At 33.9% G+C, this 26,800-nt stretch overlaps 1 protein-coding gene and 1 non-coding gene across 3 annotated transcripts; one reads left to right on the top strand and one right to left on the bottom strand.

Moving 5' to 3' along the window:
- The first annotated feature begins 1,996 nt into the window (after window positions 1-1,996).
- Window positions 1,997-2,068, top strand: TRNAP-AGG (transfer RNA proline (anticodon AGG)). Its single transcript has one exon. It is a non-coding gene; the product is annotated as a tRNA-Pro (tRNA).
- Window positions 2,069-3,303: 1,235 nt separating this feature from the next.
- On the bottom strand, window positions 3,304-12,904 carry LOC132302769 (protein root UVB sensitive 3). Of its 2 annotated transcripts, XR_009480918.1 has the most exons (15): window positions 12,508-12,904; window positions 11,948-12,007; window positions 11,824-11,862; window positions 11,627-11,689; window positions 11,465-11,521; window positions 10,791-10,854; window positions 9,284-9,367; window positions 6,141-6,223; window positions 5,918-6,047; window positions 5,651-5,743; window positions 5,041-5,179; window positions 4,658-4,698; window positions 4,387-4,574; window positions 3,790-4,035; window positions 3,304-3,569 (listed from the first exon to the last, which is right to left on the bottom strand). XR_009480918.1 is itself a non-coding variant. In XM_059799706.1 (14 exons), the coding sequence occupies exons 1-14, from the start codon at window positions 12,697-12,699 to the stop codon at window positions 3,937-3,939; spliced, it is 1,332 nt and encodes a 443-aa protein (XP_059655689.1). In that variant the 5' UTR covers window positions 12,700-12,904; the 3' UTR covers window positions 3,304-3,936. The 2 variants fall into 2 exon arrangements, 1 of the variants encoding a protein (XP_059655689.1); XM_059799706.1 differs by having other exon boundaries at window positions 3,304-4,035.
- Between the last annotated feature and the right edge of the window lie 13,896 nt (window positions 12,905-26,800).

Here is a 26,800-nt window from a genome sequence, read left to right as displayed (position 1 = left end):
TAATTATCATAATATATCCGGCCCGGCCCAATTATAGTTTTTTTTCCCTTATCTGGAGATGACACGTGTCATTATCCTATTAATCCAAGAAGCCTATAAATAGAGGCTTGGAGGAAGAAAAAGGGAGAGGATTCAGAATTCAGAAGTCTACAAATTCAAACACAAAAGTTCAGAGACTCAGAATTCCAGAGACTCAGAATTCAGACACAAATTCAGAATCGAAATCCAAAAGCGAAGAACATCAAGCACATCCAACAACACATCCAATAACGTGCCGTTCTTCATCCAATTCCACAGTGATTCAAGAACAAGCTCGTGCAGCCCTTGGATCCAACCAACCAAAAACAAGGAGATCGAATTAGAGGACCATTCTTTTTTTGTAAAAGATATTACAAAGGACTGTACTCCACATTCATAAATTAATAACATTCTATTTGCTCCATATTTTGTTTCTATTGCGGACTTTCAAAATTTGTGTATACACACGGCGTGTGTAATATATGCGTGAACATATGTATTATATGAACGATTTAAATATACTCTTTGCATAGGTACATCTTAGGGTTCATATACGACGTGTGTAATATATGCGGGGACATATGTACTATATGAACCATTCAAATATACCCTTTGTACGATGCAACAAGTGTAAAGAAAACTGTCTTATATATTAAATTGGTGTTCCATATTTAATGCATGATGCAGGGGTCTAATATATTTGCTTGTACATTAAATAATGAGAGCATTGTATTTTGACATTTTAGGTATGGTGTCTAAACTCTTCAAGGACTATGACTTCTGAACCAACAACTGCCTATCTATGCTAGCCATTCATAACTTTGAATGACATGATACAGTGGACGGGTACCAAATTTTGATAATATCTTTGTTGGATCATTGGTCTGTTAAATGGAATTCTTAGCATGTTGGCACCCTTATTTTTGTCTCAAACTCTATATGAATGAGTCGATTTTATGAATTCTTCTTTAATTTTTAACTTTTTAAAGTTATGCGATCAAAATGTTTAGCACTTTTTAAATGCAATTGTTTTTCTTCCATAAGGACTTAAGTTTTCTTTTCATAAATTTATTTAGGCCTGTGAACCGATCGGATTTGGATCGGATCGATCAAATACATATCATATTTGTTAAGCAAACGAATTATCGGATTCGGATCATTAAAGGGTTCTCGGACTGAATGTCCCGATCCATATCTTATTTAGTTCGGACTCGGATTAAAATCATATTTACTAACATATATAATTATAAAGTTAGATGAAGCAGATAATTGCTAATATACAGAATGATACATAATATAACTATGCAACCAAATGAATATAATGATAAATAATTAATATATATAAATTTAGTAATATATAACTAATATATATAACATTGATATATAATATATTGTAAATTATTTACTCTTTGTTAATGAATAAAGAATATGATATTATTAGTTGTATATTAAAAGATTTATTAGCATGTGAATGAGAACACCACATTATTATATATATAATATTATGATTTTTTTTTTTTTTTTTTTTAAATTTTGGATTAATAGAAGTATTGATATATATGTGTGTGTGTGTGTGTGTGTAAAATTATTAATAACTAATTATTTATATAAATAATTTTAATTGGATCGAATCGGATTATTAACGGATCAGATCAGCATAATCTATATTCAGTTTGTTAAGCTAACGAATTATCGAATTCGGATCGTAATCGGATTATCGAATTTTTTATTCAATTCATATCTAACTAATTGGATCGAATTCGGATCAAGATCTGCTCCATTGACGGGTCTAGGTTTAAGTGGTAAAGTTTCAAATCTTCCTAAATAAATAAGAATTGTATTCTTATAAGATAATGATGTAATGGAGTGTGTTCAACGCGCTTAAAGTATAAGAGTAACAGTTTCTAATTTTAATTTTTGAGAAAACTTTACCAAACAAACTAATAAAAATTTAACTTTTAACATCTAAAGAGCAAAAGGGCATTTGGTCTAGTGGCATGATTCTCGCTTAGGGTGCGAGAGGTCCCGAGTTCAATTCTCGGAATGCCCCCTTTTTTTAACCTTTTGCTTCCCACCACCAGATGAAGCTTGTACTAAAAAAAGCTCATTGATTTTATAACAACCACATAAATTGATTTATTTACTTTTGGGTCATATTCATAAACTAATGCATCAGCAACTAACAGATTGAGTGGTTGACAAAAAAAAACAAAAACACTAACAGAAGAGCTGTTATTGCGCTTGATTAATTGTACTGTATAATTTGTTTGTGTTATTACCACTTATATTTTTCCTACATGAATTTAAATGAATGTGAAGTGCCATTTGCCTAATTGATTGGTATGATTTGCCCGTATAAACCAGACACCATGACCAACATTTTTCATTTTAGGGGAAATTGTTAGATACCCGTGTATGAATTTGAATGAACATTATCCATATGAATTTGAATCGTCTCTTGTACACCATCAACGGAGCAATAGGTGGAACCCACAACTGGGATCACTCCGGTGCTTTGTGGGTTCACTCCGGTCATTGCCAAAGCACCGGAGAGGATCCCAGTTCGTGTCATACTTAATGTCTTCGAAGTTGAAGTTGCATGCATATGTTTCATGAAGCAAGTTTCTGTGTACAAGGTAATCACAATTTTTATGACTGCTTGAAGGTGTCTGTGGCAAGAGCACTGTGATTGAATTGGTCATATAACTCATAAAACCTAACCAAATTTGCCAGAAATTTTTGGAACTTTCTATATAATAGGAAGTATTATTTTCCTTCATTTATTCTCAGCAAACAAACACTGCAAAGGAATATATATATATATCTTGATTGCTTTACACATAATATTTATATTACAATGCTTGGACTCTGGGACCCAACAATCATTGACTGTCTACAAAAACAAATGAATAGCCCTAACGGAAGCGCTGGCTTATTTTGCTTGTCCTTTTTAATAAACCTCAATATATCATTATCATTCATAATTTCAATATTGTAGCTCCAAATCACCGACGCCGTATAATTAATAATTAATACCGTAGATGGCACATACTATATATATATATATATATATATATATATATATATATATATAAACTATACATATTCTGTGTGCATATAGTCTGTATTGAATATTGATGCAGCTCCGCTGTTTAAAGATTACATATTGCACACCACCACTGAGCATAAATTTTTCACCTTCAAATTTTGTGTAAACGCTTTAGTTTTCTCTTCTTTTTGCGTCTAATACAAAGCAAAGCATGCTTTATAGAACAAATAAATAAATAACACACAAGAAACAATCCATTAAAGCTTTCCTTAAAGCAATGAAAAACATAAAATTTTCTCCCTATGAAGCCCCAAAGGCCTACGGACAACGCATATTTGTCTACAACCAGAAATCATCGAGAGAGGAAACAAATTTTCTGCTACTACCACCTTATAAATTACATGAAAGTGAACATACCCAAAAGTTAATCAAGTTGCTTTAGCTCCCAAATGCAGTTTCAGGACCAAGTGGTTGACAAATACACTGGAGCACCCACATTAACCTGGACACAGCAGGAACTTGATAAACTCATTTGGACAATTAAGTAAGGATAATTCAAACATCTTCCGAGTTCGTGACATTGACGTGTAAGATTAGTAGTGTATTAATATGATGTTGAGCATTCTAATAGCAACAAAAGGTAAGGAGAGACCCGTGACGATAGAAAAAGTTCTGATTGAGAATGGGAAGATTCTTGTCCCAACAAGCACCCACACTCTTACCCGAATTGCTTTGCAATCATCAATATTACTCGTTACTGTTTCCCTGTCATAATCCTGTCACACTTTCTTCTTCAGATAGATAGCTGTTAGATTCATTCTCTGAACTCCCAGAAGTAAAAGCTAAATTTCAAGAATACTGCAAACTTTCTAGTCATTCTTTTCATCCATTGATTTACTCATCCAATTTGCCCTCCAAGTGATTGAGGTTGACAAAAGGCGTTCCGCTTTCCACCCAGATGACTGGAGCTGCCAATCAATGCATAATAAAACATTTTAAAAACATACAGTTTGAGTAAGAAAGAAAAGATACAAAGTTCACTGTTAGTTCATCCACGACAACCACAGCTTGCAGACGCATACCATGAAAAGTAATGCCCTGTGATTGGCCATGGGACAAATGGTTGGTTGGACTTATACCTTATTCACAACTCACAAGCACAAATTCAAGTGAGTACTCTCAAATGCAGGATTTAGGTCCATTATTTCTTTAGGCTGTTTTTGCTAAGCTCATTGTATATTTTCATTTAAATAGGATATTATGTAAAGATGCCAGCTATACAAAGCACCGGAAGATAGAGGACATTAATAGAATAATACCTTCAAAACAAAGCCTTCATAGTGTTTATCCATCCACAATTGGCTCTCCGAATGGGCAGAATTGACTTTACCAACAAGATTTGCCATAACAAGAGCATGCATGAATGCCTGCAAGACATCTGCAGCTGCTGAATCTTTATGGATAACAACGCTGATGATGCCCTTTTGCTCGAGTAGCAGGTACTTCTCTAGAAGATCATAAAAGGATAACTAAAATAAGCCAGAAGTTTTATGTTGAATATTCATGAATTTAATAGATAAAAAACTGAACCTTTCTTGTTATGAGATCTGGCAGAACGCAAGAGGCCCACCCTGTTTCCCAAGAACAGAAAAACCACTTGAATAGTTAATTTAGATGCAGTTTGATATGTTTGTTGAATGCAGTCACTGAGGGAGTTGGCTCAGTAGCTGTTTTTTAAATTAAAAAAAAATTATCAGCTCTACTGTTGAGCCAATGTATTTGACTCTAAAGATGCATGAGAATGCAATATTTCAACCCAATAGTTCCAAGATGACTCCCAGAACCGGACAAGTGCATGCTAAAAGCATACACTTGAAGGTAAGATTTTTAAACTGGGCAAAAGTACTTGAACACCTAAGGATGCCTTGATGGCTAAATTCAAATCAATAAAACTGAGTGAATTGAAGACTCACATTTCCAGGAGGTTCAGTGAGGAAACCCTCACACCTAGGCGTATTCGTGCATGCAAAAACTTTACATTCTTTGAGCTCCATGGAGTGGTCCATAATGGTAAAACATGCTCCATAACAGAGACCTGGTCTGGGGAGAGAACTGGCAGCCAAGCCAAAAGATATTTTTAACATCACATGTCATAACAATAAAACAAAAATATGTGTATAAAATATACATATGTATGTACACATTCTGCTCCTGAAGTGACAAGCCAATCCCATAATCATGCAATACAGTAATTGATTTTACTAATTAGCATAATTTTTCATCATTATACTAGAAATCGAGTATATAATACTTCCAAACACAAGATGTTTGATTCAATTTTCAAGAAAAAACAGCTTCTATCTATAAAGACATATTGGAGTGAGTGTATAAAACCAATTGATATTTCAATTTAATTAAAATATGTAGTGGTATAACTTTACATTGTTTGGCCCACATAATTCCCATGGTATGCTGCTTTCTCAAAACAGTGTGATAAAGGACCTTAATTACAGAGTCTAGGGTAAAGAAATATCAGTCAACTGACTCAACCGCAGTAAAAGACTGGTAGAAGCTCTGCCTCACCTTGGCCTGTTTCCATAAAATGCAGCAGAAGAATTGAGCTTCTTTCAGAGTTTAATGTAGACAACGAAAGGCACCGAACAGCTTTGTAATTTGCTACACATATCCAAAAGCAGTATTGCACAGAAAAGTTATTGTAAGACACAGGTGAAAGTTTTATTTAAAACCCGCATCGCTTACAAATTTGAATGCCAGATGGCTCCTGCAATGTGTTATGTCATAATATTCCGGTAAGAGATTCCAGTAAAAAATCCAAGCAGCAGAACTAACCATACATATGGAACATGGTGAGAGACAAAAAAGAAAGCCATATAGCTATGGAGTGTCCCATTGTAATACGTGCAAGAAGCATTCCTAATGCCATCCCTGTAATTGTTGCAAGTGTCTCTTGGCTTCCTTCCTAAAGTAAGGTATACAATGCCAATTAGTATAAGTAATATTTAGTGTTGATCGTGCAATTCTTGTTCAACTGTTGAAATGTGAGTGTTAGTACCTTTGCAGATATATCTGCTGCATTATTCTGAAGGGCAAAATGCTGTGTCAGAGCAGCTCTAGTTGCTCCACTTGCAACACCAGCTAAGAAGAAACATAATATAAAAAAAGATGATTAAAAATGGAACTCAACAAAAACGGACCTTTGGTCACCATGTAAAAACTGATTATAGATACATTCACTTTTGTCTCAATAGCATTCTAAAGCACACTCCTCACCGATAATGCTGGTAAAAATTTGAAATGATCTCATGCTCAAATCCTAAGAAATTAGCTATTCATTATATGAGCTGCTTTCAAATTTAAATGCTATGGAAAACAAAAAAAAAAAAAAAAATCATCAATAATATTAATAAGCATAACAAATAAAAATCTTCTTCCAAGTTATAGACCAGTATGCAACCCATACATAGTCCACCAGAATGGAAACTGGAATTCATTCAGATGGGGGAGAGAAAGAGATGGGGTTCGCTATAGATTGGTGACATATCTTGGTTTGAAGACTCTGGATATATTAGCTATAGTAAACTTCTAAATGGAAGCAATGAGATATTTTGTAGTTAAGAACACTGCAGGCAACAATGGGCTTTAAACAATAATCAATCCCAACAACAGATTAAAGAAAATATGCTGATTAAGGCTCTATTACTGTACTGATATTTTATAAACTGTTTTTATGAATTGAAGTGGTATAGAACTTATCAAAAAAAAAAAATATGAATTGAAGTGGTATAGAAGAATCAGGATGTGAAGTTGAAGACTGAAGCTCATTCCTAGCTGCAAACTTGCATTATTTGGTGATTTCACCTACAAAGAATTTGCAAAATTTGACATTGTCAACAAGACGAGCTATTGCTAATAATGTCCAAAAATAGTTTGTGAGCACCACAATAAGCAGGGTGTGTGTGTGCAAGTAAAATAAATCTTTTTAAACGTAAACACTATGAAGTGGGATTATATCTTTAGGTGTTAATTATGGAAGTTCCATTTCTTGAGTCCTAGAATGGATAATTGTTGTATTTTTTCCGGAAAGTTCTCTATCATGATGAATGGAGAGACAAATCATGAATTTAAAGGGACAAGATGTCTTTGCAATTACGATTTCTTCCTATTTGTTTGTTATGGTAATAAATATCCTTACAAGCATATTTAGAGCTTGAATTGGCCAGAATGCTTTCAATTTAATTCCAGACGTGCAGCACAAAATTACCCTCCTCTGTTTCACTGATTTTTTGTCATGTCGTTGTAGATTCAGTGTCTAATGATCAGAATATGATTGAAAAATTATCTATAACTGGGTTGCGAACTAACACTGATGAGAAACTTGTATGCTTTGCTGGCGTATGTGGCTATTAGAAATGAGATTCTAGGCACTCTTGGGGTTTAAGGAGGGTAAACTTCTTTTTAGATAGCTTGGAGTCTCTTTTATCACAACCCAGCTTTCAGAACAACACTGCAGAAGCTTGGTTGATCTTGCTATGACTAAAATTTAGTAACGGATGAGTAGGTCTCTTTCTTTGCTGGTAGGTTACAGTTGAATCAAATCTGTTTTGTTAAGTATTAAAGCATTTTGAAGCAATTTATTTCATCTTACAAAATGAATTGGATCTGAAATTGAAGTGCTTGAGACTATAAATGCAATACATTTGATGAAAGTGAGTTGGCGTTGCACTAAATTGTGGCTCAAAATGAAGCTTCCATGACAGGCACATCTAGTTTGTTTCAACTAAAAAGTACTTTGTATGGGTGGATCGGGTTTATCAGAACTGGATAAAGGACAGATTTTTTATTTTATTTTTTTATTATTTTGTTAAATCTTAGCAAGTGTTCATGGTAATGGAGGAAGGTCACACACACACACATATATATATATATATTGATAAGTAACAAATAATTAAGAGCTTAAAACATAAAACAGGTACTTGCTTATGGCTTGGTAATTGGCATCATTTTGGACCTCTTGCCTTGCATTTTTGCAATAGGGTAAGGATCCTAAGCAAAAGTTACCAGTATCTTCATCATGACCAGAGGTTTTCACAGCTGCTAATTCAAATCCATTGGATCCCCTTTTCTGTTGGCAGACTTTAAGTTTGAATTACTTGTATTTATCAAAGGATCCTTTTCCAATTGCTACTCAGGCACATTTGTTGTGGGCAGTAAAAATTTTCCAGACATTCATTATTGGTTTAGTTGGCTATTAAAATCGCCTCTCAACTTAAGGAATGGCTCTTCACTAAATATATTATCTCTGGAGAGTCTATCGCTTTCTATTGAAGAACAGTTGAGTTTCATAACAAACTGATTTTTGCAAAGGCTTTATGGTTTAGAGTTCTAAAATATGTGGGATGGTAATTTACTCTTCCGATTAGGTAGTGAATTGACTGTGTAAAGATGCAACCTTTCTGAGAACATTTTGAAGAGCGGCAGTTACTTAAAACTTTAATTTATCATATATGGCTGGTAAGATTGGCAAATACTTGACAACAATTTCAGGCACAAGGACCAAGAGACTCGAGCTACCCCAGAATTTCTATCAAAAATGGGAAATTAATGTGTAATGGAAGCCTGATGGTATTGGTACACATGACAAATTCTATGGGTTCTGTTCTAAGGTTTATTGTGTCTAGTCCATAGACTTGGTTATGGGGTTGTTATGTTGGATGTATTTAGTCTTCGAATAGGTGTTGTCTGTGATATTCTTATGGGTATCTCAACCAACTTGTTTTTATTGTGCCATTACACCTTACCTAGAGGCTACCTTTAGTTCAAGTATGCGCATTGGCACATTTATCCAATATATTGTGCACAGCCAAAAGTTGAAATAAAACTCATAAAGAGTTCATTATATAAAAACCTTGCAGTTGCTTCCTAATTCAAGGCCAATTATTACATAATTCACATATTATAGGTTATAAAAAAAAAAATTAATAAATAAAAAAGAAGAGTGAGTACATGTTAATAAACTAAAATAATTTCAATTCCATAGACCACTTTTAAGTGACCTTGTTACATATAGCCTACAGACAGATCCAACATAACTCAACAAAAACACTCGGGCAACAGAACCCTAATATGATTAACAATACTCAGCTGATGAGCACTGATTTACAAATTGTATTAAGTATGGGGCTTATAGAAACTTACTGAATGATCTTGATAAGCTCCCTAAGCAAACAATGAACACAAATGCTGAAGGAAATAAAGGAGAAAGAAGGTCCATCAACATTCCTGCAACCAAACCTTTCATGTCATCTCAAGGCAAATATTATGAAAGATATAATCAAATTACACCAGCTATATGGCAACGAAATCTAAATGAAACTAGTCTTCAAGTGAGTGGAATATTATACTAAATATTGAACTGCCAGTCCTATTATAAGTTGGTATATAGCACCATGACTTCAATCATTTAGAACACATTGTTCTCTTTTTTCCCTTTTCGACATAAATAATCCCCATTCCTGTTGTTAGGAGCTGTAGTGCTCCATATTAACAAACAGGCAGTAATAAGGATCTGACGCACTTTCATCATGTAACAACACAAAATAATGGAGGTGTCTCTCCTCAACATGGTGAAAAAAAAAAATACTTTTCACTTGGTTGCTAAGGAACTGAGGAGAACAAAATATTTTTCAATTTAATTCTCACATTTTGTGGCGTTTTGTAGTCAGGAAAATGTAAAATCAATTTAAACAAGCCAAAAATCTGTGTAGGCTTACTTGAGAGGATGTTCCAATCTCAGATTGCATACGCTAAGAAGGATAAAACTAAAACAATACTTTAATTTCTTTCTCAACACTTCCTCAGCACTAAACAGAGCATTGTGGGAAAGTTATAAAGGATGTGTGAGACTAATGTGTACCCCAAAAATAAAATAAAATGAAATAAATAAAAGGATAGAAGTGCATTTGAACTATCAATGAAAGTGCAAGATATTTTGTGTGCCATTTAATTAATTATCACATGATAAGGATCATTTATTTATAAAGCAACGGCCAGTTGCAATCTACTTCTCAATATTTGAGCATCCCAAGGAGAAATTAAACAGTATACTACAGAACTTTACTTAAGCACTATATCTACACCAGATGAAGTATCCACAAGCATTTACATCTCTTACTAGACATGCTGAAGTTAATGTTCAATTTGGAACAGTAATATGTGCTGGTATAAATAAGAGATGAAGCTTCAAGCATTTGATATTACATGAACTCAAGAAGTGAAAAAAATTATGAGAACTTCATACATGCACATGATTTCCATACAATAACCCTTTCTTACACCAATGCACTACTTTAAAATTTGGTATATTGAATTAGAAACTCTATAAAGTGACATTCAATGTCAGCAGATATTTGAAGTAGACAGTATTTCCAATAGAACAGATAACCAAAAAAATAAAGATGTCACATTTATGTCCCCATCAAACGTGTGTTGAGAGAGAGAGAGAGAGAGAGAGAGAGACAACAAGTTTAATGTATACAGAATATGTAACCAAAACTAAAGGCAGTACATGTTTTTTTACACCAAAATCATGTTCTGGTTGGTGTATGTGTATGCATGTATTAGAAAGCAAGAAAGAGATACCAAGGAGGGGTTTCTCCAAAAAAGTTTCCAAGGTTCGAATGCATGAATATAATAAGGGATGTACCAAGATCATTCATGAGATCTGCAACCAAACGCCACATTTTGGCATTGTTATCCAAGTTTGAACCCTGAAGAAGGAATTAGAAGCGTTATTGTCTTGACATGATCTAATAAATTCAAATTATTAAATAACGTACAAAGCAAAAAAAAATTCAACCCACCCACCCCCCACTCCCTAAAGGCTGAGTAAAATTAAATCACCCCATATGAAGTTATCAATGAATGACCTAATTATGCTTACTTCCAGAAAGCCTAGTTTTATCTCGCAGATGAAAGTAGACCTTGAGTTTACTCATTCATCAGGTACATGGTGCACACTACTACAGAAAGGATATGGCACTTCCCACTTTTGTTGGAATTCACACAAAAACTTGCACAATTTCTTACATAAAGATAAGAAATAAGATGAGAAAGTAAATCTTCAAATGGAAGGATGGTGTGCACTACTCGTGAAAGGGTAAATACGTAAAAAGGAGAGAGCTGGAATGAGGTGCATGAATCATTAAACTTCCCGTGGGAGAAAAGGAGAAGAGCAGTTAAATCCCATGGCACAACTCTCTCATATGAGAAGTAGACAAACATGGAGGAAAGTGGTGCGTAAAAAGGAAAACACATATGCATGCTAGTGGCCCCTAATTAATTTAACAACACCAGATGAAAAGGTTGAGAACTGCAGACCTGGTAAAATGTGAACAAGATACCTCCAAGCATTCCAGTTAAATCCCTTAGAAACCACTTTAACCATTTCAACATTCAGAAACTGTTGTTAACATAACAATCAAGAATGAAATTACATAAGAAGTAATAAAACTAAGAGTTTGTGATATGTAAAAACTTTACCTGAAATGTAGCCCCAAGGATGGTGGCTGATTTCTCACCAACACCAATGGCACTTAGGAGAGCCTGAAAATGATTCAAGTACCGAACAATTTTCAAACAACCATTTAGCAAGGTTTCTGGGATAAAGGCAAGGATGATGACGATGATGATTATTTAGCAAGGTTTAAAAAACACCAATATGAACAATAAAACCTTACTTGGGTAGAAAGCATTGTCCGAATGTAAGTCGATAGGCCCTAGAGAAAATTGAACCAATCAATCTTTAAGTAAAACTAATTCAGATTTAATTGCATCTTTATATACAGTGTCCCAAATCTTAACCTGCAATAAGTCCCACATTTGAAAAGAGACATAATCTGGAGTTACACTGCTAGGAAACCCCTGCATTTACACAAAATCGAACAAACTCATCTTCAAAATATTACAATAAGAAATTAAGAACAAAAAATTGAAAGCATATTTGATGATATTACTGTTTCCAGTTAAATAAAGTTCTTTCTTTTATGCTCTGTCACCATTCTCTCTCTTTTTGTTATTCAAGAGATACCACTTGCAGTATTGTTTAATTTACACACACATCCCAGTTTCATACTTAAAGCATTATTGTTTTTGAAAAATAACCCAGTTACATTCATTCAGTTTCTGAATTGATTTCTTATTTTAAATTACAATACTTCTTTTTACTGAACAAATTCTACAAATGTTCGATTTCTTATTCAATCCTAAATATTCGATTTCTAAGTCATTTAACCGTAGACTAGCTTCCAATTTCATGTCTTTGAAGCAATAAACTCATAAACGAAGTAAAAGAAATAAAAGCACAAGCTCAAATCGTATGAATTTGTGAACGTATATATAGAGAGAGAGAGAGAAAATCTTGCCTCAGGCACGAATGCTTCAAGAATCCGCCTGGAAACGTGTTGGAATCGGCCACCGGATCTTTGGACAGAGATCGAAGAAGAAGAGGAAGTGATAGTGGCAGTCCTTGAGAGCTTCGCCGACGATGTACCGCTCCATTCTTCCACTACGATCTTCGAAGAGACCTCCTTGTGATCTTCACCACTCACTTCCATGCCGGGCTCAATACTCTTCCTTCAATTGAAAATCTCGAATCGATCGATTGAATTCGAACCCTGATTTCTCGGAAGAGAAATATACAACATATATATATATATATATATATATCAAAATTAAAACTTTTGACTTGTGGTAGAGAGAGATCTCGAGAGAGTGTGGAAAAGCTGTTTCTGTTACTCACAAAGTCACGTCTTTTCTTTTCTCAACCTGAAATTTCTAGCCCAATACTGGTTCCTCGATCCATCAACTTCCGACCCGACCCGAAAAGCCTAACCCTATACCATAGAAACAATTTACATTTGGAAAAACATTTTTTTTTTTCATTGCAAAGGCCAAGTCATTACGGAAGTAAAAGTTAAGCCATAAAAGACATACAAATTTTAAATAGAAAATGTACAATCTTGTTTGGTTTGTAACTTTAAGAATAATTTTTTGTTCTTAAAAAACTAAAAATAAAAAATTGTACAAAAAAAACTCTGCTTGGTTTAATTTTTTGAAAACTGTTTTCTAAAAATTCAGTTATAAAAAAAACTATTTTTATAGAATTATTTTTTTTTATTTTCTAAAAATTATTTTTTATTTTCTGAATTCTTGAAAATTATTTCCAAAGTTACAAATTAAGCAAATCCGTACTGTTTTAGTTATTCAGTTATTCTTTCGGCTTACAGCTACTCTAGCAATATCCAATAATTTGCCGTACATTAATTTATTTGTATTTTTTTTTTTTTTTTTCTTTTTTTACCCTCTTCTCTCTCAATTGACCCTCTAAAAATTCCTCGTCCTTCAAGTCTCTCATCAACGGCTCTTCAATCCCAATGAGCCTCTCACCAACTTTCTCATCACCCACTTGTATTCATTCACTGATACTCACATTCTCAAGAGGTGGTTTTTCTAATTTTATTTTTTATCTTGGTGTTTTTGTTAGAAAAAGATCCAAAATTGTGTATGCAACTGTGCAAACTCTTTTGATTCAATTTAGAATCAAAATGTGACCAGTGGTGCACCTGCTTTTGCATTAATCAAATGAATGTTGAAGCATTAAGCATACATAGTTTTTTTTTTTTTTTTAAATGCTTTTTAGGATGTGGGGCCAATGTTCTTGTTGGAATTTATAGAGAAAATGGTAACTTTGTAGTATCATTTTTGCAGGGTTTCAGTGACAATTGTAGGATTGCAATTTGGTATCTTTTCAGCATAACAAAGGAGGATTGAAAAAATTGCAACTTTGTTGCAATTTGGCATCTTTTTATAAGGTTTGATGGGTGGGTTTGATTTTATGGGCGGGTTTGATTCTACTTTTTACAAATAAGATGACATTTCATAGTAATTTGATAGTTGGGTTTGTGAAGCCAGGAAATTTGGAGTGTGTTTTGGCAGTTATTGTACAGAAGGAGATGAGTATGATTCATGTAAGCTATTCAAAGGATTAAAAAAACCAAAAAGAATTTTCTTTTCTTCAAAAGGTTTAGTGAATTGAAAATGAAAAGTTGCTGAATTTAGGATAATGGATTAGCATGCTGCTACTTAGATCTCTGACCAACATTTGGAATGTATGACTAAAAACAAAAAAAAAAATAGAAGTTGGGAAAATAATAATATTTGGTGTTTTAAACAACAATGCCCTAGTTCATATCCAGATTTTATATAATGTACTAATTATGACTTCATAATTCACATTGTCCAACGTCCCACAAGTCCCATCTAGGGATGGCAATGGGGAGGGGTGGGGCGGGGATCTCATTCCCCATCCCCATCTCCGGTCAAATTTTTTAACCTCATCCCTGCCCCCATACCTTTTTAATTTTCAACCCCCTCTCCCGTCCCCACCCCGCCGCATTAGCACCGTCCCGCCCCACCCCGCCCCGCATAACATTATTTAAATTCCAATTCACCTTCAACAAAATCAACACAACCATAAAATTTTTAACCTAATAATTTAATAAAACTTCAACACAATTATAACAATTTTCAACCTGATCTGGAAATTTTCAACCTCATGAATCAAAACAAATAACATTCTTCCAAAAAAAAAAAAAAAACCGACAAACAAAATTACGCGTTCCAAACAAACACCAGTCTTTCATTAATTGAACAAAAGTAACTAAAGTTGAAAAAGTTCCAAAGATATCAAGCCATTCTCTAAAGTCCCTTCAAAGCTTCCGTGGCATAAGTTGTAGAGCTGAAAATAACATAAATTGGATGGGTGTATGTCTACACACTCAGCAACAAATCCTGAAATAGAATACAAAATATATATATGTTTGGTTCAAGCAATTATCTAACTGAAGTTGCAAGTTTTTGTCTTAATTTGAATTATTGATATATATATATATATATATATATATATATATATATATATATATATATCAATAATTCAAATTAAGACAAAAACTTGCAACTTCAGTTAGATAATTGCTTGAACCAAACATTGGCAATGGTTTTGTATTTCCAACTAATATATGCAATTCTTTTCTCTAGACAATGCAATGGGTTCCTATCTCTTCTCAAAATAGGAGACTTCAACATTGTGAGAAATCAGGATCCAAAAAAAAATAAAAAAATAAAATAAAATAAAAAGAAAACAAAAAGAAACTTTGGGACTGAGGCAATTGCAGTTCTATTGGTCTTCCTTTAAGATATATATATACATTTGAGCAACCCATAAATAGTAAGGAATATGGTGGCTATTAGAAGTATTTGAGCAACAAGAAGAATAGATAGAAATAGTTGCAGCCTCATAATTTACCTTTGTAATAACACTTATTCAAGCAATTGATTAAGATATTAAAACTTTTGCAACCAATTAACCTCAATGTTTAAAGTAATACCTTAGTTCAAAAGCTCAGATCTTGGAGAATCATCATCACAATCACAAAATATATTGGCATTGGATGGGTCTAGATCTGCACGAGCTCCTTAAAACAAAATAAAACATTTTAGATAGCTATTACATTTAAAAAATAATAATAATAAAAAAAAAATTAATAACAAAAATTTTAGATTTAATATACCATCCTCTTCACTCAACATCCAGTTTTGGGCACACATCAAAGCCTCCAAAGTAGTCGGATGAATTCTACTACGATGTGGACTAACCATTCTACCACCGGTGCTAAAAGCGGACTCCGATGCTACGGTAGACACAGGGACAGCTAAAATGTCCCGAGCAATCTTTTGCAAAGTAGGAAACTTAATTCCATTCATCTTCCACCAGCCCAAGACATCAAAAACAGTTGATCTAGGCAACACATTTTCTTCCAAGTAAAAGTCCAGCTCACTCTTTAGTTGCACTTTACTTGAACTCAAGTTCATAAACAAATCAAACTGTGAGGGATCATCCTCCTCCTCAAAATTTATAACTCCGGTTATTGAAGTGATATTAGAAGATGAAGCCCTTGCACTAGTTCCATTAAAGCATGCCTTGCTTTGGTACTCATAAAGTAAATCATAACAACTTTGTCGAACCTTTTCAATTTCAACCAATGCTCTACCTCCATAAATTTTTGGAAAATAATATTCAACAAGCTTCATCTTGTATTGTGGATCTAAAACCACCGCCACTACCATCATTTCATGACAAACTTCCTAATATTTCTCATATTTCACCATCATTTTTGATGTCATCACTCTAATGATCTCAAGTGGGCTTTCAAGCCAAATAGACAATGCAACTCTAATTTCACAAATTTTTTGAAAATAACAATTTGAAGTAAGGTATTTAGATCTAGAAAATAACTCTGTAGTAAAGTGAAAAAGTTTCAACTTTGCACAAATTTCTTTTGCCCTTTCCTAATCTTCATTAGTTGGCACTTTAGTGTAAAGCCTCTCACGTTGCTTCAACCTTGGGAACACATCTTTATATATTAAAGCGACTTGAAGCATAAGATATGTAGAGTTCCAACGAGTTTTACAATCAGTACATAACTTTTTAGTACATGGAATCTTTAATTGTTTAGCCGATTCTTCAAAATTTTCAATCCTACCCGGTGTAGCTGTCCAAAAATACACACTATCATGGATTCTTTCAATCCCATCCCCCATTACTTCTAACCCATTTTTCACAATTAAGTTCAAGATATGTGCACAACATCTCATATAAAGAACCTTTCCCTCATGTAAGAGTGTACCTGAATCAATCTTCTCTAAAAGACTATCAATCATGGCATCATTTGTGGCGCAATTATCCAAGGTAATGGTACTCAACTTTCTCTCAATATTCCAATCTAACATGGTATTAATAAGAACTTCAATAAGAACTTCCTTATTATGTGGAGCAGGCACATAGGTGAACCTAAAATATATTAAAATATATATATATATATATATATATATATATATACATAATTAATAAACATATAATAAGTGCATGCTTAGTACCATGAGCATTTATCAAAAGAAACAAAGAAACATGGATTTAAAACATAAAGCAACCAATAACATTTTCTAATATACAATATATTTGTAATAGAGAGAAAAAAATAATAATGAAAAAGAAACTAAATGTACCTCAAAATTCTTCGTTGTAATTTCCATGAATCATCAATAAAATGAGCCGTTACCGCCATAAAACCTTTCTTTGAGTGATTACAAGTCCACATATCTGAAGTAAGGGCAACTCTACCATGAAGATCATCCATAAATTTGCTTGTTTTAGCCTTCTCGGAATGATAGATCTTTAAAATATCACTCTTGATGGTGTTTTACATAGGTTGAAGGGTATTAACAAACTTTCGAAAGCGGGAATGGTTAACCATGGCAAGTGGATACTCGTGTACTATGATCATGCAAGCAAGGTCATGTCGTGAGATGTTTTGATCAAACACAAAATTATGGTATTCCACTTGTGCTTCATTAGTGACTTCATTCCTTTTAATATTGGATTGCAAAACATATTGTCTCATGGCCCCATCTTTCCTCCGTTTCTTGCAAATTTTTAAATGGTCACGCAAACTTGTGGTTCCATAGTTCTTAGCTGCTTTCAACCGTGCCTTACAATAGTTGCAAACACCAAACCGCATACCATTAATCGTTGTCCTTGAAAAATCATTCCAAACTGCTGATGTGAATTTTCTTTTTCTCTCTGAAGTAGCAACTGTCTCATCAGGGGTTTCTAATGAAGTAGGATAGGAACTTGAGAAGAGGAAGCTGGAGATGAATTAATATTTAATGGAGGACTTGCACCTATATTTTGAGGCTAAGATTCTACATTCGACATCTTTAAAGTTACTTGCTGGAGAAAAGGAAAAAAAAAATATATGTATAGTAATCAAATAACAATATTGATTATAAAAAAAAAAAAGGAGGAAGAAACAAGTTGAGGTTTTGAAAGTTACTTGCAACTAGTTTCCAATTTAATTAAAGGTCAGGGAATGCATGTGATATATGTCTTCAAATAGGGTTGCTCAGTCTTAAGCAGAGGGTTAATACAACCAATGAAACATGGTCAATGTTTACTGTTGTTTTAAGTTAATCATATTAGTATTGAATTAATTTTAATAACATTATGTATTAAAATTGTGTAAAAATTTAAAATTAAGTGATGTTGAATTAAAGAGTGGTTTTGTGTACTAGATCTATAAGTCAAATGCAGTGCCACGATTGCTTGAGCTGGGCAGTGGGCAGGCATCTTGCATCTAGTTGCATAAATTATGTATGACTGTATTCGGATCCTCTCTTATGCTTTGTTGTATATTTAATTGAGAATGTAATAATATTATTTGATAATGCAAAGGGCAGAGCTAGAAATCTTCATTTGAGGCCGAAGTAATAATATGTATAATTTTTTTTTTTTTTTTTCTAAAAAATGTACTAGTAGTAAAGTAATAATATAAAATTAAACGTTTTATATAAAAAAGTGTAAAATTTTGGGTTCGGAGCATAACTTTACAAGATGAGAAAATATATATATATATATATATATATATATATATATATATATATATATATTGCAGGAAGATTAGTTAATCGTCAAGCATTCATTTATATATTTTATTATTTTTATTTATCGTTGATATCCAAAATATCATCCAGATTGAACCAAAAGAGATATAACAAAAAAAGGGATAATATAAAAAAGAGTGAGATCAGATAATAAGCCAAAGTAATGAGAGGTTCTTACATATATATGGACCTTCTTGACTCGCATTTAGAGAAAGACAAAACCAGGCATATCATGCAAGTAATAATATCAAATAGTCGGCTGCTTGAATATTAGATTCTTGTAGTCACTGCTTGCTAACCCTGAAAATGTTGTGATGAGCACCGAAAAGTGCGCATTTAAACCCGTTAAGTGTAAGCATTCTAGTACCTTTATCTATCTTACTTTGCCGTTTTAGACTTATCACGTGTTATTTATATTTTCAGGCACTAATCCAAAAGTTGAGCTAACTCAGCCAAATAAGAGCTTAATTGAAGCAATCCTGAGATAAACCAAATGAGGGAGCAAAGTGGAGAAAGAAAGGAGCAAAAAGGAATCAAAGTTGTGTAGCTGAAAAGTTCGATCAATCCAATTTAGAGTTCGATCGATCGAACATCTATGATCGATCACAGTACTTCTCGATAGATCCAACCTTGACCTTTGCTGAAATTCCAAGTTCGATCGATCCAAGTTAAGGTTCGATCGATCGAACTTCCTCCAGCGAGAAAAAGTTAAAGTCCAGCTCATTTATTCCGTCCTTCATCCAATCATTGGAGAATATGCCTTGCACGACCACAGCTCATCATAGGGTGTATTTGACCTACCTATATAAGGAATATGATACACTTTTTGGAGAGGAGTCTAGAGTCTCTTGTCACACATTGAAAATCATTTTTGGAGACTATTCTTGGAGAGGAAGAAGGGAGGGAGCTAGAGCAACCATTGGAGGAGATTCTCACCAACAAGGAGCAGCCATGGAGTTAGCCCTTGGGGGTTGGATCATCACTACCATGAGTGGCTAGACATCTTCTTGGGGCTAGAGTTAGCCCCAAGCATGCTTTCTATACTCTAATCTTGTGTATTATTGAGGGATTAGTGTTGTATGATACATCTTGATATTCATGTATATATAAATCTTGATTATTTCATGGTTTGTATGGTTTAATGCTTCTAATTGACTATTCTATTCTACCCATATGTCTATGTATGCTAAAGTAGGATATTCATGTGCTTATCTCTAGATTTAGTGTTTTTGATGCATGTCTATGTGTATTGATGCTATAGATCTAGAGATTATCAAGATGATATGCTTAATGAATGCTATTTTGGTTCATTTGATGGTTTATGCCTATTCTTGATGGTTTGTGCCTCTCCCCTGGTCTAGATAGCTTTATTTTCATGCTAGTAGTGTAGATTTAGTGTAGTGGTAGTATAATGTTAGATGGGAGGACAATCTACTCTTGATTTTTGATATTCCATGCTTGTGAGTCCAAATGGCATATTCCTCTAATATTGTGTTGCATGTGGATTGTGAGCTTAATAAAGGATTAATGACTTGTTTTGATCTATTGTGCTATCCCCATGTTGTCTAGACAATATATGCTCTATTGTTTAGATATATTGTGCTCTTCACATGATGTTTAGACAATACTTGCTTGATTTGTCATCCTTGCCAATTGAATCAACCTAATGCACACACACCCTTATCATATTGCAACACATCCATTACCCTCAATTGATCACTTGTTAGTAGTATATAAAAGTATTGCTTGGTGGTGATCTCTACACCCCAAGACCTCTCTCTCTCTTGTTTACCTCATATTATTTTATTTAGTTGAATTCAATCTAGCTTAATCAACCAACCAACCAATTGTGTGATCACTCGACCTACTAACCCTAATTACCATAGTTTCACAATTCGATACACCATCAAATCCCTTGGGACAATCCCTACTCGCCCTATCTATATTTTATATAGAGAAAGGTAGTAGTGGCTTTCTATAAATGTAAAACTTGGCCACCTCCTAAATTCACACACAACTTTCAAGCTTGACTTGGTATCGCGACCCTTGTAAAAGAGGACCCGGTCAGTTTTTGGCGCCGTTGCCGGGGATTAACGGTTTTGTTGGAATTAAACTAAACAATAGTGTTCATTAGATTGCTTCTATTTTTATTTTATTTTCCATTGTATATTCTTTTCTCTTGATTCTCATTATTATTTGTTCAATTAGGTACTTGACTACAAGGAAGGCGAACTTTGGAACTTAAAGCAATCATTGGAGCTTAAAAGCTAAATTTGGAGTTGAAGTACTAAAGGACCATTGTGAGCAATTCTTGGCACTCTTGTATTTTAATTGTTTCACTTCTTTGTATGCTTGTGATAGCCCTTGTTGAGGCTCATTTTATTACTAAATTTTTGTCCAAGCATAAGCCCTTGTTGAGGCCAATTTTTTTTGCATTTGGGTTTTAATTGTGAATGGAGGAATTGTTTGATCCAAGTTTGGGGGGGAATTACATCCCTTCACCTTATGCTCCTCCATCACATTTTAATCCTTATGAGATTGAGTCCAATTCATTTCATGCATCATCTTATTATGGATTTGATCACTCATTTAATCCTTCTTATGACTATTGCCCTCCACCACCATTTTATGATGAATCAATTCCACCACCTTCTAAGTACTCACCCGAATTTGAAGAAAAAGTGTTAGCTTTACTTGATGTGCATATTTCACACACTTCACTTATTAATTCTCATTCTCAAACTTTAGCCAACTTAGAAGCTCAAGTTGAGCAAATTGCAAGTACTCTTTCTCATCAAGAGGAGGAGGAAGATGCAAATGAAAAAATGGCAAGAACTTCAATGTATATAGATGAGGATGATGAGAGTGAGGAGAATGAAACAAGTGAGCTAATGCCTAGTACTCTATCTTGTATAGAGGAGGAAGTGGCAAGTGAGTTAGTGGCTAATCCAATAGAACATAACATGATTAATGAGGACTTTCCTTGTTTTGATTATGATTTTATCTCGGAGATGGCTACTCTAGAGAGTGAGGAGATGTTGACCACACTTGAGGTAGGAGAGAAGGAGGAGGAACTTGTTGAAAAGGGCCTTCCTTCTATTATCTCTATTGACCCTCTTGAGGAGTGTCTTTTGGAAATATATAAAAATTGTGGTTTTGGCTTTAAAAGCTCTAAAAATGAAATAAACTCTCTAATGGACTCCTTAGCTTACTTAGAAGGTGAGGAAATGGTAATTTATGAGGAGGAGAAGAGGGATGAAGAGAGGGTGTTTCTTATTAATCCAAATGAGTCTTTGAAAGACAATGCCTCACCAATTATCAATATGGATGATCATTTGAATGTGTTTCAAGAACACAACAAAGAGGCAAGCCTAACCATGATTGATTTTGTTTTTAAGACCGTGGATGAAAGGAAAAATATCATCTCTTTTATTTCTTTTCAAGTCATTCTTTTGGAGGATGATTTTATTGTCATAAGTGGGACATTAAATGAGAAAAGTGAAAAGAGTGTCAATAAGAATGTTTCATATCCAGTTTTTGATTCATTTGATTAGTGAGTTGACCTAACATCTTGCTAGAGACGTTAAACACTAGTATTCGTAGAGTTTCACAACTCTATTCCTCCCTCATTTCTTTTTATTTTTTTCATTCTTGTGTACATTCTTCCATCTATTTTTCAAAATTTCATTCTTGTTACCATCATTGGGGCTTAGCATAGGATTTTCTGCACTTTCAGTTCAAAATTAGGCTTTTGGTGCCAGTTCGATCGATCACAAGAGCACCTTCGATCGATCGAATTGTTCTTCGATCGATCCAACTATGGATTCGATCGATCAAACTCCACTTGAGTCCTAACACTTAAAAAAATTTTGGACCTGCATCCAAATTCCAAAATGCATGCTCTCGGGATCTCCAAATTTTCAAAAGTTCGATCGATCGTAAACCATTTCGATCGATCGAACTACCTTTCGATCGATCCAACATGTGGTTCGATCGATCATGAGTCCCAACACTTAGAAAAATTTTCAGGCCTCATCCATTTTTCAAAAATGTATGCTCTCGGGATCTCCAAAATTTTACATGTTCGATCGATCGAATTTCATCTCGGATCGATCACAGCTATGTTCGATCGATTGAACTTCATCTTCGATCGATCACAGCTTTGCCCCTTTGACCCTTTGACTTTTTGACTTTTTCCTATTTCTATTTTTATTTTATTTTATTTTATTTTTTTATTTTATTTTATTTTATTTAGTTACTTCTATCTTGGTATTAAAAATAAAAAAAATATATATATAAAAAAAAATAAAAAAAATATAATACTTCTTTTCTTTTATTTTATTTCCTTTTATCTTATTTCCAAAAATCCAAAAATATTTTGTTTAACTTTAATTTTTTATTTCAAAAAAAAAAAAAAAAAAAAAAAAAGACGGTTTTTCAAAGAAACATTCCGTCTTGATAGAGACGTTAAACTTAGCACCCATTTTGCATATTTCTTACATTTTTCATTTTTCTTTGCATGTTTTCACATATATATTAAAATTTTAAAAAAAATAATAAAAAAATGAAAAACAAAAAGTAAGAAAATTTTGTATATACTTGCATTGTACATATTCTTTCCATTTTTTTTTTTTTTTTTGCATTGTACTTGTTCCTTTTCATTTCTTGCATTGCACATATTGTTTTTCATTTCTTACATTGAACATATTCTTTCATTACATTTTGCCTTATTTAATTTTCTTTTTATATTTGTTCATGCATTTTATTCTTTGTTTTTCTTGCATTTTGTATATACTTGCTTTCATTAAATGAAAAATATAAAAAGATTCATCATTGTGCCCTTATGTGTAGTCATGCATACTTTATACTTTAGTCAGGGCTTGATCTTATATCTCTCTTGCATCATGTGTTACATTACCTTAGAATGTTTGATTTGATTATTCTTATCCCATTTGATATTTGATGTGAGTTTGCTAGCGTGGTTATTCAAGTAGGTTGTTGATTCCAAGTTTGGGGGAGACGTCTTTCGAATTGGATCATGACTGAGCTTCATGTCTACACCACCACGGTATACTCTTTCCACTTCTTTTTTTTTTTTCCATTGTTCTCATTGCACATTGAGGACAATGTGCGGTTTCAGTTTGGGGGTAAGGTGTCTTGTTGCATTCTACTTAAGATTTGAGCTTTAAATGCATGATTGAGATTTGAGATTGATGTTAGCTATGATTTTGATCTTTTGAGGACTATATTGCTTAAAATTTAAAAATTGCTTGACTTGAGAGTCCAATACTTCTTGTATGCCTTGAGGATGCCATTTAGGAGTAAATTTTTCGAAAGATTGATATCTTGCTTGCATTTGTGGTCCACATCATCCTGAATTTGTGATTGTTTTGAGATTCATTCTAGGATTCTACACTAGCACCGGCGCACGCTAGCATTCAATTGTGGGGTACATGCTTTGTTGATTATTGAATTGGTTATATCCCAATTGGGCTAATAGTGCATTGAAAACTTTCATTCTTGATAAAGGTGGATAACAACCCCTTTTCATTGAGTAGCCGGGATTCTTGCCTCATTAAGTAGTGAACTTCTCGCGCCGAAAGGTGGAGGGCCCAAACTCTAGGTTAATAATTGATTAAAAAAAAAAAAAAAAAGAGAAAAAGTTGCAAAAGTAATAAAAGTGAGGACTTCTCCCAAAAGGTGAGAAGTAGGAAATGATTAGATGGTTGTTGTCTTGATTTGTAGCCTAGTTGATTTGAGTTTGTAAGTCCGTAGGGGTGTTTTAACACCTAATGCCCTAAAACCATTTGGTTTGGAAGTCATTAACCTAAAGCTCGCTACATGAATCTTCTAGAAAGCTTAAGAGATCAACACATTGCACCATACTTCCATCTTTGATCCTAAAAAAAAAAAAAAATTGAGTGAAAAGAATAAGCGCACCTAGAACAATAAAGCTTTAATAAAATGTCCACTTTTTGTCTTGATGATTGGGACTAGATTTGTATGCTAGTTTGAGGGTAAGGATGTGATTAATTCCTTAGTTGGCTAAGATAGCAACACACTTGATGCCAGACCACTCAAAAAAGGATTCTAGACTTGTTTCGATTTTCATGATCATTTTCTTAATGTGTGGAGGACCATACTTGCTTGATTGATGTTGAGATTTTGGGAGATTGCTTGGAAATGGTTGAAAAATTACATACTTGAGGTAGTTTTCTCCCAATGCTTGTTTGCAATATTGGTGCCTCTTTTGAAAGAATGAGCTTAATGTTTGTGGGTACCATTTCTGGAAACCCTCACGAGACTTTACTCGTCCACTAGGGGTAACCTAGGGGTTTAAAATGCTTGTTACATATGCTAAATGCAATCGTGTTCCCTACGAAAATGGTGTTATCATTTTACTTGCTTTCCAGTTTATACTTGTTTAATTGTTCATTTCATTCCTTTACTTCTTAGTTTATTGCTAGGGACTAGCAATATTTAAGTTTGGGGGTGTGATGAGCACCAAAAAGTGCGCATTTAAACCCGTTAAGCTTAAGCATTCTAGTACCTTTATCTATCTTACTTTGCCTTTTTAGACTTATTACGTGCTATTTATATTTTCAGGCACTAATCCCAAAATTGAGCTAACTCAGCCAAATAAGAGCTTAATTGAAGCAATCCTGAGATAAACCAAAGGAGGGAGCAAAGTGGAGAAAGAAATGAGCAAAAAGGAATCAAAGTTGTGCAGCTGAAAAGTTCGATCGATCCAACTTAGAGTTCGATCGATCGAACATCTATGATCGATCACAGTACTTCTCGATAGATCCAACCTTGGCCTTTGCTGAAATTCCAAGTTCGATCGATCCAACATCACCTTCGATCGATCGAACCCTATTTTGTCCTATTCAAATGATTGATCTTATCCACAGCTGTAAGCCTACCAACCACTTTTGTCCTTTTCCCCATAAATATCTTCGAAATATCTCAGCCTTGTCCTTATCCGGAGGAGTCAGACCATTTCGATCGATCCAAGATTCAGTTCGATCGATCGAACCCATCTTCGATCGATCCAAGTTAAGGTTCGATTGATCGAACTTCCTCCAGCGAGAAAAAGTTAAAGTCCAGCTCATTTATTCCGTCCTTCATCCAATCATTGGAGAATATGCCTTGCACGACCACAGCTCATCATAGGGTGTATTTGACCTACCTATATAAGGAATATGATACACTTTTTGGAGAGGAGTCTAGAGTCTCTTGTCACACATTGAAAATTATTTTTGAAGACTATTCTTGGAGAGGAAGAAGGGAGGGAGCTAGAGCAACCATTGGAGGAGATTCTCACCAACAAGGAGTAGCTATGGAGTTAGCCCTTGGGGGTTGGATCATCACTACCATGAGTGGCTAGACATCTTCTTGGGGCTAGAGTTAGCCCCAAGCATGCTTTCTATACTCTAATCTTGTGTATTATTGAGGGATTAATGTTGTATGATACATCTTGATATTCATGTATATATAAATCTTGATTATTTCATGGTTTGTATGGTTTAATGCTTCTAATTGACTATTCTATTCTACCCATATGTCTATGTATGCTAAAGTAGGATATTCATGTGCTTATATCTAGATTTAGTGTTTTTGATGCATATCTATGTGTATTAATGCTATAGATCTAGAGATTATCAAGATGATATACTTAATGAATGCTATTTTGGTTCATTTGATGGTTTATGCCTATTCTTGATGGTTTGTGCCTCTCCCCTAGTCTAGATAGCTTTATTTTCATGCTAGTAGTGTAAATTTAGTGTAGTGGTAGTATAATGTTAGATGGGAGAACAATCTACTCTTGATTTTTGATATTCCATGCTTGTGAGTCCAAATGGCATATTCCTCTAATATTGTGTTGCATGTGGATTGTGAGCTTAATAAAGGATTAATGACTTGTTTTGATCTATTGTGCTATCCCCATGTTGTCTAGACAATATATGCTCTATTGTTTAGATATATTGTGCTCTTCACATGATGTTTAGACAATACTTGCTTGATTTGTCATCCTTGCCAATTGAATCAACCTAATGCACACACACCCTTATCATATTGCAACACATCCATTACCCTCAATTGATCACTTGTTAGTAGTATATAAAAGTATTGCTTGGTGGTGATCTCTACACCCCA

The sequence above is a fragment of the Cornus florida genome, unplaced genomic scaffold (assembly GCF_030987335.1).
Source record: "Cornus florida cultivar Cherokee Brave unplaced genomic scaffold, ASM3098733v1 CherokeeBrave_3.0.0_Hap2_Chr04, whole genome shotgun sequence".
NCBI lineage: Eukaryota > Viridiplantae > Streptophyta > Magnoliopsida > Cornales > Cornaceae > Cornus > Cornus florida.
This window is presented reverse-complemented; position numbering and strand designations above follow the sequence as displayed.

Excerpts from the sequence above, each read along its gene's own strand:
- LOC132302769 (XM_059799706.1), bottom strand. The coding sequence starts at position 12,699 with ATGGAAGTGAGTGGTGAAGATCACAAGGAGGTCTCTTCGAAGATCGTA. Across the intron at positions 5,180-5,650 it reads TTTTATGGAAACAGGCCAAG|TTCTCTCCCCAGACCAGGTC; the intron begins GTGAGGCAGAGC and ends CTTGGCTGCCAG. Across the intron at positions 4,699-5,040 it reads TCACTGAACCTCCTGGAAAT|GGTGGGCCTCTTGCGTTCTG; the intron begins GTGAGTCTTCAA and ends CTTGGGAAACAG.